This window comes from Heterocephalus glaber, unplaced genomic scaffold (genome assembly GCF_053883595.1).
Source record: "Heterocephalus glaber isolate CG9 unplaced genomic scaffold, H.glaber_assembly_v1.0 deba00000122, whole genome shotgun sequence".
Classification (NCBI taxonomy): domain Eukaryota; kingdom Metazoa; phylum Chordata; class Mammalia; order Rodentia; family Bathyergidae; genus Heterocephalus; species Heterocephalus glaber.
Genome location: NW_028258138.1, coordinates 76,338,609 through 76,350,613, shown reverse-complemented (window position 1 = coordinate 76,350,613; position 12,005 = coordinate 76,338,609). Strand labels below are relative to the sequence as shown.

Genomic DNA, 12,005 nt, shown 5'->3' with positions numbered 1-12,005 from the left:
GCCGCTTATCTTCATTTTTAAAAATCAGAATGTTCCAAAAATTACTGTATATTTTGTCAACTTAAAGAATTCCAATGGAATTCTAACCAATGTTGGGTTAAATTTATAAATTTAGGAAATGTGAGGAACAGGCCCCCCTCACCTTTGATCGTGCACAATGGACAGAACAGATCAGAGTGAGGACCTGGAGTGCAGTAAAAGCGAGACTTTATTTCTCCATCTTGAAAGAACAGGTGCCAACCTAACAAATGGGCTGACACACCGAGTGCTTACAGCAAGCAGCTTAACTCCTGGCCACAGTGTCTTTCTGTCTGTGCCTCCTCACACACACAATTCACTTACCCCCTTTCTCATTGGCCAAGTACTCTGAGTACCCGTGGCTGGCTCCCTTTGTAAACATTTTGTGGGTTTTAAAAGCAAATTACTAAGCTACAGGGGCAGCTTCTTAACTGCCACTACTTTTACAGTCAGAGCTAGCACAGTGAATGCCATCCTTTATTGACCATCTACCCTCCCTTTTGTTTAGAGACCCTTTCAGATGCATGACCTCAGTCACATCTGCAGGCTAATAGTAGTTTTCACTCAGAGTTAAAGCCTTTATATCATGAAAATAGACTGGTTTAAGTTTATATTTCTTACAGGAAAGAATTGTCAATTTGTAATCTTTCTGTGCTGTCATGAATCTGGCATGTCTCCTTTATTCAGGTTTTTCTTTTGTATAACTTTTCCTGTTGGTTATGTATCTTCTTAGTGAAAGGTATTTCTAGATAGTTATTCTTGTTGCTATTATAATTGTTTAGCCTCCCCTGCCCCAGATTTTGGTGTTTTTGGGGTTTTGGTTTTGAGGGGGAGTGCTGGTATTGAACCCAGGACCTTGGTAGGTGAGCATTTTACCATTGAGCTAAACTTCCAACCCCTTTTTAAATTTTTATTTTGAGGTAGGGTCATTGCCAGGCTGGCCTGGACCTCTTGATCCTCCTACCTTATCCTCTGGAATAGCTGGGATTACAGACATCTGCTCAGCTCTCCATTGTGTTTTGAACTGGTTATTTCATTACATTAGAAAACTTTGGCTCTTAGCGCTCAGCCAGTTTATTGGCTTTTTCTTAGTTGTAATTGTTTTTAGTTGATTCTCCAGTGTTTTCACAAGGAACAGACAGAAGCCATCAATCGTACCAAAGTAGAGAAAAGGACCCTAAAGAAAAAATTGGGTATATTATAGGAACTCAAACCCTCCAGTGGAATTATGCTTGTCAAGTCAGTGAAGGCCTTTTTGAGGAAGCAGTATTTAAAGAGAAAGCTGAAAGTGCAGTAGGAGATAGCCAGACAGATGGGAGGGAGAACTTCCAACAGAGACCAGCATGGTTGATGGTCTGGAGGTGTGGTGTGTGCAAGGGCCCTGAGCTGAGATGAGTGGCCAGATAGGGGATGAGGCCCTTGAGGCCATGCTAAAGCAATTACATCAAATTTTGAGCCCACAGTAAGCAACAGGACATTCTCAACAGAGGTGAGAAACATTTGAATTTACATTTTCAAAAGATTACCCTAGCTACTTGGTGAAAATAGATAAAAGACAAGCAGGAGTGGTAGAGGAGTCCTGTTAGGCAGCTGCAGTAGCTTAGCAGCAAACCTACTAGTCTTGGTCAAGGCTGTCGGTAATGCCATTTCTCTCTCCTCAGACCATTAGTCTCTGTGGAGTAAAATAAAAATTTTATTGGCTTGAAAAATAAGTTTTATCCATGTATCACTAAAATAGGATGTCTAACTCTTTTGAGAAGATACCTAGAAGGGGAATACCTATGTTTATAGCAGTACAATTCATAATAGCTAAATCTTGGAACCAGTCTGTGTGTCCATCAACAGATGAATGGATAAAGAAACCTTGGTATTTATAAACATAGTGGAGTGCTACTCTGCAATAAAGAAAGGTAAACCTGGGCCGGGGATTTAGCTCAGTGGTTCCGCCGCCTGTCTTGCAAGTGGAAGGACCCGAGTTCAATCCCCAGTACCAAAAAAAGAAAAAGAAAAGAAAAGAAAGGTAAACTTGAGTCACTTGTAGGAAAATGTATGCATCTTGAGACCATAATGTTAAGTGAAATAAATCAGACACACAAGCTTAAATATCACATAGTTTTTCTATTATGAGAAAGCCAATTGTAAATAAAGAGCAAAATGAAAAATAATAAAAAGTAGAAAGAGATCTTTCTAGAATGGGAAGAGAAGAGATAGAGGGAAGAGGGAGGGGTAGGAAAGGGGATGAAAAAAGGAATTAAGATGTGTTGTGTACATGAACCAACTCCACACAGGGAATGTAAACATTGTGTACTGTAAAAATGGACTAAAAAATATAAAAAGTAAGTTTTATATTGGAAGTGGGCCACTAGTAGGCTACATTTTTTATTGCATGACTTGTAACTTCATGAAAAGCAACTCTTGATGTATTTGTCAGGTGTCCTATGTTATTCGAGATGAAGTGGAGAAGTACAATCGAAATGGAGTCAATGCTCTGCAGCTGGACCCAGCACTAAATAGACTTTTCACAGCTGGGCGAGACTCCATCATAAGAATATGGAGTGTCAATCAGCACAAGGTAAGACAGGTTAAAGTCTGTAATCAGTAAATTTCAGACTAATGACTTATCTAATAGGATGCCTTTTTTCAGTTTCAGACTTACCATCTTTGAGCAGTGAGTTTTTTGGTACACTTGTAAAGTTGTTGCAACAGAATTTTATAAGCCTCTGAGAAAACTATCCCTACAAGAGTTTCAGAAGTATTATAGCCACAGCAGGGACTTTCTTGGTACCAGGGATCGAACTCTGGTCCCTGTGCTTGCGCAGCAGGCGGCGAAATCACTGAGCTAAATCTCCGGCCTCACAGCAGGGACTTTTAAGAGTCCACTGCCACAAAGGAGCAATGATATTTGGCTGGTAGAGAGTGACTGTTTTCAACCATTTTTTTTGCTCTAAGTATGATCCCCAAAAGCTTCTTGGCAACCATATATTTTATAAAAGCTTGGGTATGCTTTTACAATTATAATTAATCTTAAACAATATTTTCTTAAAAGTGATCAGAGTACCCACAAAACCCCTAGGATCTTTTTCTATAGTCTAAGTTGTATAAAACTGTGACGACAGCATGGTCCCCTTCTTCAAGAGGTATCCTTTCCTTATACAAGGAACAAGGTTAAATACTGTATATGGAAAGATAAATCCCCAAATAGGAGGAAATTCCTGTTATTTTGCTTGATGCTCTGTACTGTGAATGAAGGGGAAAGGAAATCTAGGGGAGGAAAAGGAGCATTCATTGAGCTCTTAACTATGTGCCATTCTTGGCACTTCCCTACCCACCATGATTTTAATTCTGACAGGAATCCTTCAAGGCAGCTCTTCTGACCCATTATCATAGGTGAGAAAACAGGCTCAGAGCAACCATTGGTTAAATGGTTATTAAGGGGCAGTGAATTAGAACCTAACCTAACTTTAAAACCCTGGATAGTTTAAAAAATCTGTGTCTTTTTATCAAGCTCTACAAATCTGTTGTTCAGTGCAGAAAAGGAACTACTACCTGGTAGAGTTGCTAGGTAAGGTTTTTTAAGTGGACTTCAGTCTAGCAGGCTTTGAATTCATTAGCCAGTGAAGACAGTGGTATGCCAATGTCAAAAACAGAAAATAAAACTTTATGTTTGGCTTTTTTTTTTTTCGGTTTTTTTGAGACAGGATCTCATTACATAGATCAGACTGGCCTTGAACTCACTGTGTAGTCCAGGCTGGCTCAAACTCATGGTGATTTCTCTTGCCTTAGCCTACCAAGTGCTGAGATTACAGGCGTGAGCAACTATGCCTGGCTTATGTTTGGCTTTTAAGTGCTTTCTGATACTTATATTTGAACTAGAATGTATCTTTTTGACAATTCACAGTATTTCAAACAAATTAAGGGAAAAAACTCAAAAGAACTAATGTGGACAATCTGGAAATGCGCCTGTCTTCCCCTCAAACATCTTTTCTGGTCTTCCGTTTATGACAAGATTGAATAGGATCATTTCTCAAATAGCCATATAGAAATCTGTTTTCTTTGCCCATGTAGTGTACTAAACTTTCCTGTTTTCAGTGTAGGCTGTAACTAGAGTCTCCTCTTTCAAGGGCTTCTCCTGGTAATTAAGCCAGATGAAAAGAGTAGAAGGGTCTCCAGTTACTAAATTGAAATGGTGGCCCAGGCAGTGTTCCCTCAGTCCTTGACTTGACTCTCCCCATGCTGTTTTCTGTGAGCCTTCACCACCTGCAAAGTCAAACCTTCGCCAGCCTGCAGCTTCCCCTCACTCAGAGCTTGTTGCCTTCACTACGATCAGGCATAAAAATGAAGCATTACTCTGGAAACCTGGGCTTTCATGAAATGCCCTGAACAAAGTTATTTACATCTGTTATGGAAGCATCACCTATGTGCAGTTCTCTATAGTCAGTTGTCAGTGCCAAGACCTCTGAGCAGTGTGTCACATTAATTGAAGAATCTGAGCATATCTATAATCTGTAATGTATTTCACTTTCTAATATAGACTCATGAATTTTCTTTTATTGTCAGCAAGACCCGTACATAGCATCTATGGAACACCATACTGATTGGGTAAATGACATTGTACTGTGTTGTAATGGGAAAACATGTAAGTATCTCTTTGGCTTTTGGGCTTCTAGAAGTTTTTAATTCAATTTGATAATGTTTTTCATTTTTATGTAAGCTTTTTTATTGAAGTATAAAATACGTACAGAAAAGTACCCGAACCTTAAGATTACATACAGTTCAGTAAAATTACGGAATGGCTTACCAGAAGCCCCCTTGTGGCTCCCTTTAGTCAGTGCACCTTGCCTCATGGTAACTGCTGTTTTGTCTTATGAACACCATAGATTAGTTTTACCTGGTTTTGAACTAAATAGACTTACATAACACATATTTTCCTTTAGCCTTATTAATACCTTCTTTTGGTAAGATCTTTTTATTTTTGCAGCCTGAGTTAAAGAAATTTTTTCTCAGACAAATTGTTTGGACCTTCATCTGGAACATTGGAAAAGTTTGTACTGCCTATTAAAAAAGAAAAGTGTGTAATTGTATGTGTGTGTGTTTGTGTTTGTGTGTTTATGGCAATATATGCAGGAGATGAGCCTGCTAGGAATGACTAACCAGAGGGGGAGAACAGAGATTAAAGACACAGAGAATGAGGGGCCCAGGGGGATCTTTCCTCTAGGGGACAAAGAGCCGTGAGCATTTGGCTCAGCTCACTTTTACTCACTTAGACACTGGAGCAAGTAATTAGGTTAAGAGATGATTCATCTGCCTTTTGTTATGTACAGCATGTACCCAGGTAAATATCCAGATCTCAGCTGTATTGACTCTTCTCTGGAACTTGCATTGTGCTAGCATGCCTGCACTTGCCAAAGGAGGCACAGCTTGCTGTTTTTCTCTTTTGTGCCCACAGAGAAGGTCAATTAGGCCTCGATCCTCATTTTCTGGTTTCCTACAAATATACATTAGGTTCTAGAGAGAGTTTTTAAGATTATGCATGTGAACTTTAGTTTGAGATAACGTTACCTTGTTTAAGGTAAGTTTTAAAAGTTATTCAAAGGCATGCCACTGAGGGTTTTGTTAATTCTTTGCCTTTTCTAGTAATATCTGCTTCTTCTGACACGACAGTGAAAGTATGGAATGCACATAAGGGATTTTGCATGTCAACATTAAGGACACATAAGGTAAAGCACTAACTGTTCTCATTGTCTTTAGTGTAATGTTGGGATCTCAGTACTTCATGTGGCTTTTCTTATTGCAGATTAGATCATAATATGTCTGTTCTGTTACAGGATTATGTAAAGGCCTTAGCATATGCTAAGGATAAAGAACTGGTAGCATCAGCTGGGTTGGACAGACAAATATTCCTTTGGGATGTGAATACTCTAACAGCATTGACTGCTTCAAATAACACTGTCACAAGTAAGGTGTTTGGTCAAAATTTCTTTCAAAGTGATCTAAGTTGAAATAAAGAATAGTTTGTAAAACATCTCTAATAGGTTTGCATTGAGACAGTTGTTCATGTTTTGAGAATGCTTTTACCCATAGCATTCCAGCCCCTAAGAGAACAAGAAGCTAGTTCCTCACTGCAGTCTAAACATGGTCACTTCTCCAGGTATAACCTGGTTATTTTTTTCTATGTACATGTCTTAGCTCCCCAGCTAAAGTGAAAGTCCCTGCAGGATAGAAGAGCCTGTCTGACCACTACTTTATATTTCCCACAACTTTGGCTGGCCCAAACCCACACACTTTTCAGGCATTATTGAAGGAGATTGTGATTACTTGACAAAGTAGGCAGTTTGGTGACTTAAAAGTATTATTATATATTGTGAGCTTTTGAGTTAATGACCTAGGTGGACAATACCCAGGGAAAGAAAAGATTTCCAGGGCTAATTAAGAAAGATTGTTTCAGAGCAGCTCTAAAAAATCCAGTGAATTCCAAAAGAGAGGAGAAAGGCCAGGATGCTTCTAGAGACAATTCAGAGATATTCACACAAGGTTAATAGTGTGGCTGTTTAATGAACTAGCAGATCTCAGACTTATACAGATCTCAGTTTGAAATTCAGCATGACATTTGGCCCAGCCTACCAGAACACTCTAGGCCAGGTTTCGGAATGGGCTTAGAGGAGCACATTTTTGGCTTAGCCTAGATTGGAAGTCTGTGTTCAAGACATAGGCCTGGACTATCTAGATCTCTCCATCATAGATCTAGTTTGTCTTGACTCTTTGGAATCCTCACACTGATGTAGGTAAAGTACTTCTAAACCAGGTGTGGTGGCACAGGCCTGTAATCCCAGCACAGAAGGCTGAGACAAGAGGGTCACTGAGTTCAACGTTAACCTGGGCTATATAGTGAGTTCAAGGCCAGTCTGAGCTACATAGTGAAACCCTGCTCCCAAAAAATGTACTTCTAGTATAACCTAATACCTACTATATGCCAAGAATAGCAAGTTGGGAATCTGGTATTTATAATTTCTTGAATTTTCTTTTGCCGTGTTTATCAGGAAATCTATGTGAAGACACTGCTCCCCCTGTTCTCCTTGATTGTTCACCTCCGTGGCATCTTGCTGTGATTGAGCTGCTAGTGCCTATGGGGACTACTGTACTGATACTTTATTAGTTTCTCACTCTCCATATGTCAGGCCTGCCTCAAAGGGACACTCAAGAGGAGGGCACGATGCAGTAAAAGTACAGTTGTTTCAAAGTCGGAGGCGAGGCTTAGTGGGTATAGTCTGCTGTGTGTAGTCTTGCTTAGACTTATTCAGAGAGGATTCCACACAATTATTTTTTTGTTTGTAGAAATAATAATAGTTAACATCAAAAACCAGCAGATGTTTTTCTGAACACTTAACATGTATTAATTCCTTTACTGATAATTTCTTGGTATGTTTACTTACTGTAAAATTATGGTCATACATTTATAAACAGTTTTGTATGCAATTTTTCACTTCTGTGATATTGAGTTCTGAGTTAAAGGATATAAGCATGATTCTTGCCATTTGCTTTGATTTGTGTTTCCTTGACTAATACTGAATTTGGACATTTTTTCATGTTTATTGGTACATGTATGTCTTTGAAAATATATTACTTATGTGGATGGTTTTTATTTGTTGTTTTGTTTTTTTGGTACCGGGGATTGAACTCGGGTCCTTGTGCTTGCGCAGCAGATGGCGAAACCACTGAGTTAATCCCTGGCCCTGTGGATGGTTTTTAAATGACAGTGCAGTTCAGTTAAGGAAATATCTATTGGGCATGTGTATTACTCAAATCTAGAAAAAGATAATACATTTTAATCATACTGTTGTTTAGAATTATCTTCATTATAGATTTCCTTCCCTTAAAGTAGTCATAAAGCTAAGATTTTTCTAAATTAAATAATTAAACCTGTAATTTTTGCTCACTAGTTCCTAAACAGCTGATAATTTTGTTAACACTAGCTCCATTTATCCTCACTAGCTTCTTCTTTAAGTGGGAACAAAGATTCTATTTATAGCCTGGCCATGAATCAACTTGGAACAATCATTGTATCAGGTTCCACTGAGAAGGTAAGGGGAAACCTTACAAAGTATATTTGAGTATAAGAAAACAAACCAAAATAATTTGTTCTGGGAAATTATTAAATATATAAACAGTTTTGCCTAGTGGATGTTAAAAGAAAACGTTATTTGCATAAATAATAGTGTAACTGTGTAATGGCTGTCTGGGGGATGGCGGCTGTGTATTTTGGGACATTAAAAAAGCTTCCTCCCTAAGGTTAAGAGCATTAGACACCTGGCATTGACTGAAACAATATTTAATAGTTGTCGTTTGACTTGTAAAAGTTGTTTATTTAAATTTAATTATATATTCAGTTTGTGTAATATTCTGTTAAAATTCACAGGTTTTAAGGGTATGGGATCCAAGAACATGTGCAAAACTAATGAAGCTTAAAGGACACACAGACAATGTGAAAGCTCTGCTGTTAAACAGAGATGGCACCCAGGTATGCGGCTTCAGGTGGACATGTACCCAGTGGCCTTAACAGAGATTTCTTCACTCTGCATATTGTTGTATAAGTTGATTTGAACCAAAAGCCATGTGTATAAATGATGGCCTAAATTTTAATCTTTAAAACTGCACATATTATCCATATTTTAAAACTGTTCTGGTTTCGTCACTTTCACGTAAAGGGAAAACAAGAAATTTCCTTGGAATAATTCTAATACAGAGGAGTATATACAGTTATGGTATAGAGAAGTTAAAATAACTGAAAATGTTATGTATGTTGGTGGCATGTGCCTATAATCCTACCTCCTAGGGAGATTGAGGCAGGAAGATCACAAGATTGAAGCAAGCCTGGGTATCTTAGCAAGACCCTGTCTCAAAATAAAATTAAGGAGGACTCAAACAAAAGAACTCAGCACTCCCTGGGTTCAGTCCTTGGTACTGGCGGTGGGGGTTTAGCTCTTAGTGTGTAGGTTCCTGTGTTGTAAAGCAGAAGGAAGCTTTAATATTGAACACTTTTTGCCACTGTATTAAGTGGAAAATTTCACGCAATTATGACTTGGGCACATTTTGTCAGTTGACTATGTCCCACAGTTTAACTTTCTGATACCACTTAGAATCAGCATTTCATATAAAAACATTTCAGAAATGTTTAAACGTTAGCTTATTGGCTACAAAATATGTAAATTAGAAATCACAATTCTTTTGTTCTGAGGTAGTGGAAAAATTATTTTCATCAATGTAAATAATAGACAAAAACTGAGTAGCATTGTATGGTAGGATATCCCTCTACCACATACCCCTGTCTCCCCTGCTATTTTTCTTTCTGAAGGCAGTGAGAAGTTTCGAGATAATTGGAATTGATTGTGTTGGTTAGAAACTGGTGAGTAGGAAGATAGTGAGGTAGGATACACCATCAGTCTGTTACTCCTGTGGATATATGACAATGGAAATTGCCTCACAGATGAATCAGAGAAACTTTTGTTTTCTGGCTTAGCAGATTCAGATTCTGTTGTGGACAGTCTTGAAAAGTAAAGAAAGGCAATCATTTTTCACAACCATAAGTTACCTGTGACTTGGAGATACTTCTAGAGGTCTTTGGAAATGGAAAGATCTTGACTGTGTGTCTTGAGGGCAGCACTTCACATTCACTGGTCTTTAATGTCTTCATCTGCAAAGTAGGAATCATTTGTAGTCAAGCCCAGCACAGTCAGCTTCTCACTGCTTTGCAGTAGAGTTGCCGGGCTGCACTTGAGATGGTTGCTCATACTCGTTCAGTTAGCTTCGTTTAGGACTAGACATGGTCTCCATGGTTTTCATTGGGGATGTGGACCTGGCAGCCCTTCTAATGCCCCTCCTGCACTGCACTGTATACCTTGCTTCCTATTTGTACAAATGGATGTGCTCCTCTAAATTATTTAACTGTCACATGTACATAGCTATAGTTGCACTTCCTCTGAAGTCAGCTACATTTTACTATGACCAGAGACAGTAATGCGGCTCTACTCTAAAATCTGTCTTAGAGAGTGCATAATTGATAGGTATCATTCCTCATCTCGTTTGCCCTTCATCCATTTTCCTTATTGGCAACTGTAGACTAAATTTTACTACAAACAATATAGCATATTTATATTAATCTATCAACAAAACTATAATAACTACTCATTGGGAGAAAGAGGAGGAAAGAAGAAATATCTACTTCCTGATTTTAACTATTGTAATACAGAAGAGATAGTTTCTGGGCCAGAATGTGTATTGTGTCCTACAGACTTGCCATGTAAGCTTATATTATAGGGTCTCTGGTGGCATTGTTAGAGACTTGTAAGATGGAGGCCAATGAATCCCATGAACATCTGCCTGTTACCTCGCTCCTTCATTGTAGAGTAAGATTTCATTTACTAAATCTAATTGAGGATTTGCCCAAGGGAATTATTCCTGTGAAGGCTGTCAGAATTGCAGTTGTTTTGATTGGTTCCAGTATTGGGCAGAGTCACTTGTCTTCTGATTCATTGTACTCACTCAGGCAATTAATAGCTTGAGGAACTGGGACAACCTATCATCTTGGTTTGAATTGAGCAGGTCCTTGTGTATCACTCACAGAATTTTTCTGGTGATACAAATCCCAGACCTAACAAGAGTCTGTAGGCCTGTGTCAGGCTGCTCTCCATTGGCAGTTGAGCTTGAGTAATGAGTGACCATCCCAGGAACATGCCTGTTGGTGAGCATACTGGCCCCAGTATGTGGGTATTTCCCTCTTCCCTGGAAAACAGAGCATCTGATCAGGGCTACAGAATCTGTTTCACTCAGTCTGACTTAACAAAACAATTTGGGACATTCTGTTCTGGTCTCTGAAGTTGTTTCATCATGACCATCTCCATGTTTACCCAGGAGAGGGACAGAGACAGTAAAAAATATTTTGATGACTCATCCAGCTTCTACAAGGAACACTTGAATTCTTAATGCTGCAAAGATATTGGCCAACATTATACTTTAAAACCAGTTGCTTTGTGTTTGGGGGCCTGATTTTTGGTAGCCTTAGAATACTGACTACCATGAGAGATTTTGTGCTCTATATCAGAATTGGTATAACTTTGAGTTTCCTCATCTGCTGCTATCTGTACTCTGGATTTGGAACATATTTCTTCTCTATTGCAAGTTGCCCAGTTGTGAGGATTTCCAAGGCATCATCTTTACCTTCCTTCACCTCTGTTAGACCTTTTTCTCTGTAGGTGTAGGTGCATGTAGATCAGAGCCTTATTAATAGTGTTGCCACCTCAGACCAGCATCTCCTCCTGGAATGGAGAGACCCTCCTGACCCCTACCCCACAGTGCCAGGGTTCTCCACATACAGAGCACTTATAACCTTACTCTTACTGTTTCTGTGTTTATTAGTCTCTTTGTTGTTTTGTCATTAGGATAGGTGATTAAACCCCAGATGCTCCTGGCAGTTTGTGAAGGAGCATCCTAGTATATGCTCATTTAATGAAACCTGCCTAGCATAGTGAAAGACCGTTAACATTCCTAAAAGCTTCATCTATTCAACCCAAATCTCCAAGCCCACACTCTTTTCTTTGAAGCCCTTTGCTTATTAATTTCATACTCCAGCACCAGTAGTTCTTTTCCTTCAGGGTCATTCTTTTTCACAAGAAATGAAGCTTGTGTTCTCTCTCAAGTCACCACAGTAACTGCTGGAGAACACTAAGCAGGCCAAGTGTGGGTCTGGGGTGGCCAATTCAGCCTGTTGCTCTCATGCTCACAGTGTATTCAGCTTAATTTGTATGTCAGCAGCTTTTATGTAGTTGACTCTCCTGCACATTCAAAATTGTCAGAATTGCTGTTAACTCACTTGAGGAGTGAGTTATTAGAAGTGTTCAAGGTAACACAGAGAGTGAGTGGTAAGCCTGGGACTAGGACTTGCTTCTTATTCCTGTCAGTAGAATCCAGGAGACCTTTGAAGATGTCAGGAATCC

The 12,005-nt window shown here is 39.1% G+C and overlaps 1 protein-coding gene across 1 annotated transcript in view; it reads left to right on the top strand.

Annotated features, from left to right (window-relative positions):
- Wdr48 (WD repeat domain 48) overlaps positions 1-12,005 on the top strand; it is a 50,374-nt gene that overhangs the window by 16,156 nt on the left and 22,213 nt on the right. The window contains exons 2-7 of the mRNA XM_004835237.3: positions 2,450-2,590; positions 4,576-4,654; positions 5,653-5,735; positions 5,844-5,973; positions 8,008-8,096; positions 8,432-8,533. Of these exons, the coding sequence (XP_004835294.1) occupies positions 2,450-2,590; positions 4,576-4,654; positions 5,653-5,735; positions 5,844-5,973; positions 8,008-8,096; positions 8,432-8,533 (624 nt within the window). The remainder of the gene's footprint in view (positions 1-2,449; positions 2,591-4,575; positions 4,655-5,652; positions 5,736-5,843; positions 5,974-8,007; positions 8,097-8,431; positions 8,534-12,005) is intronic.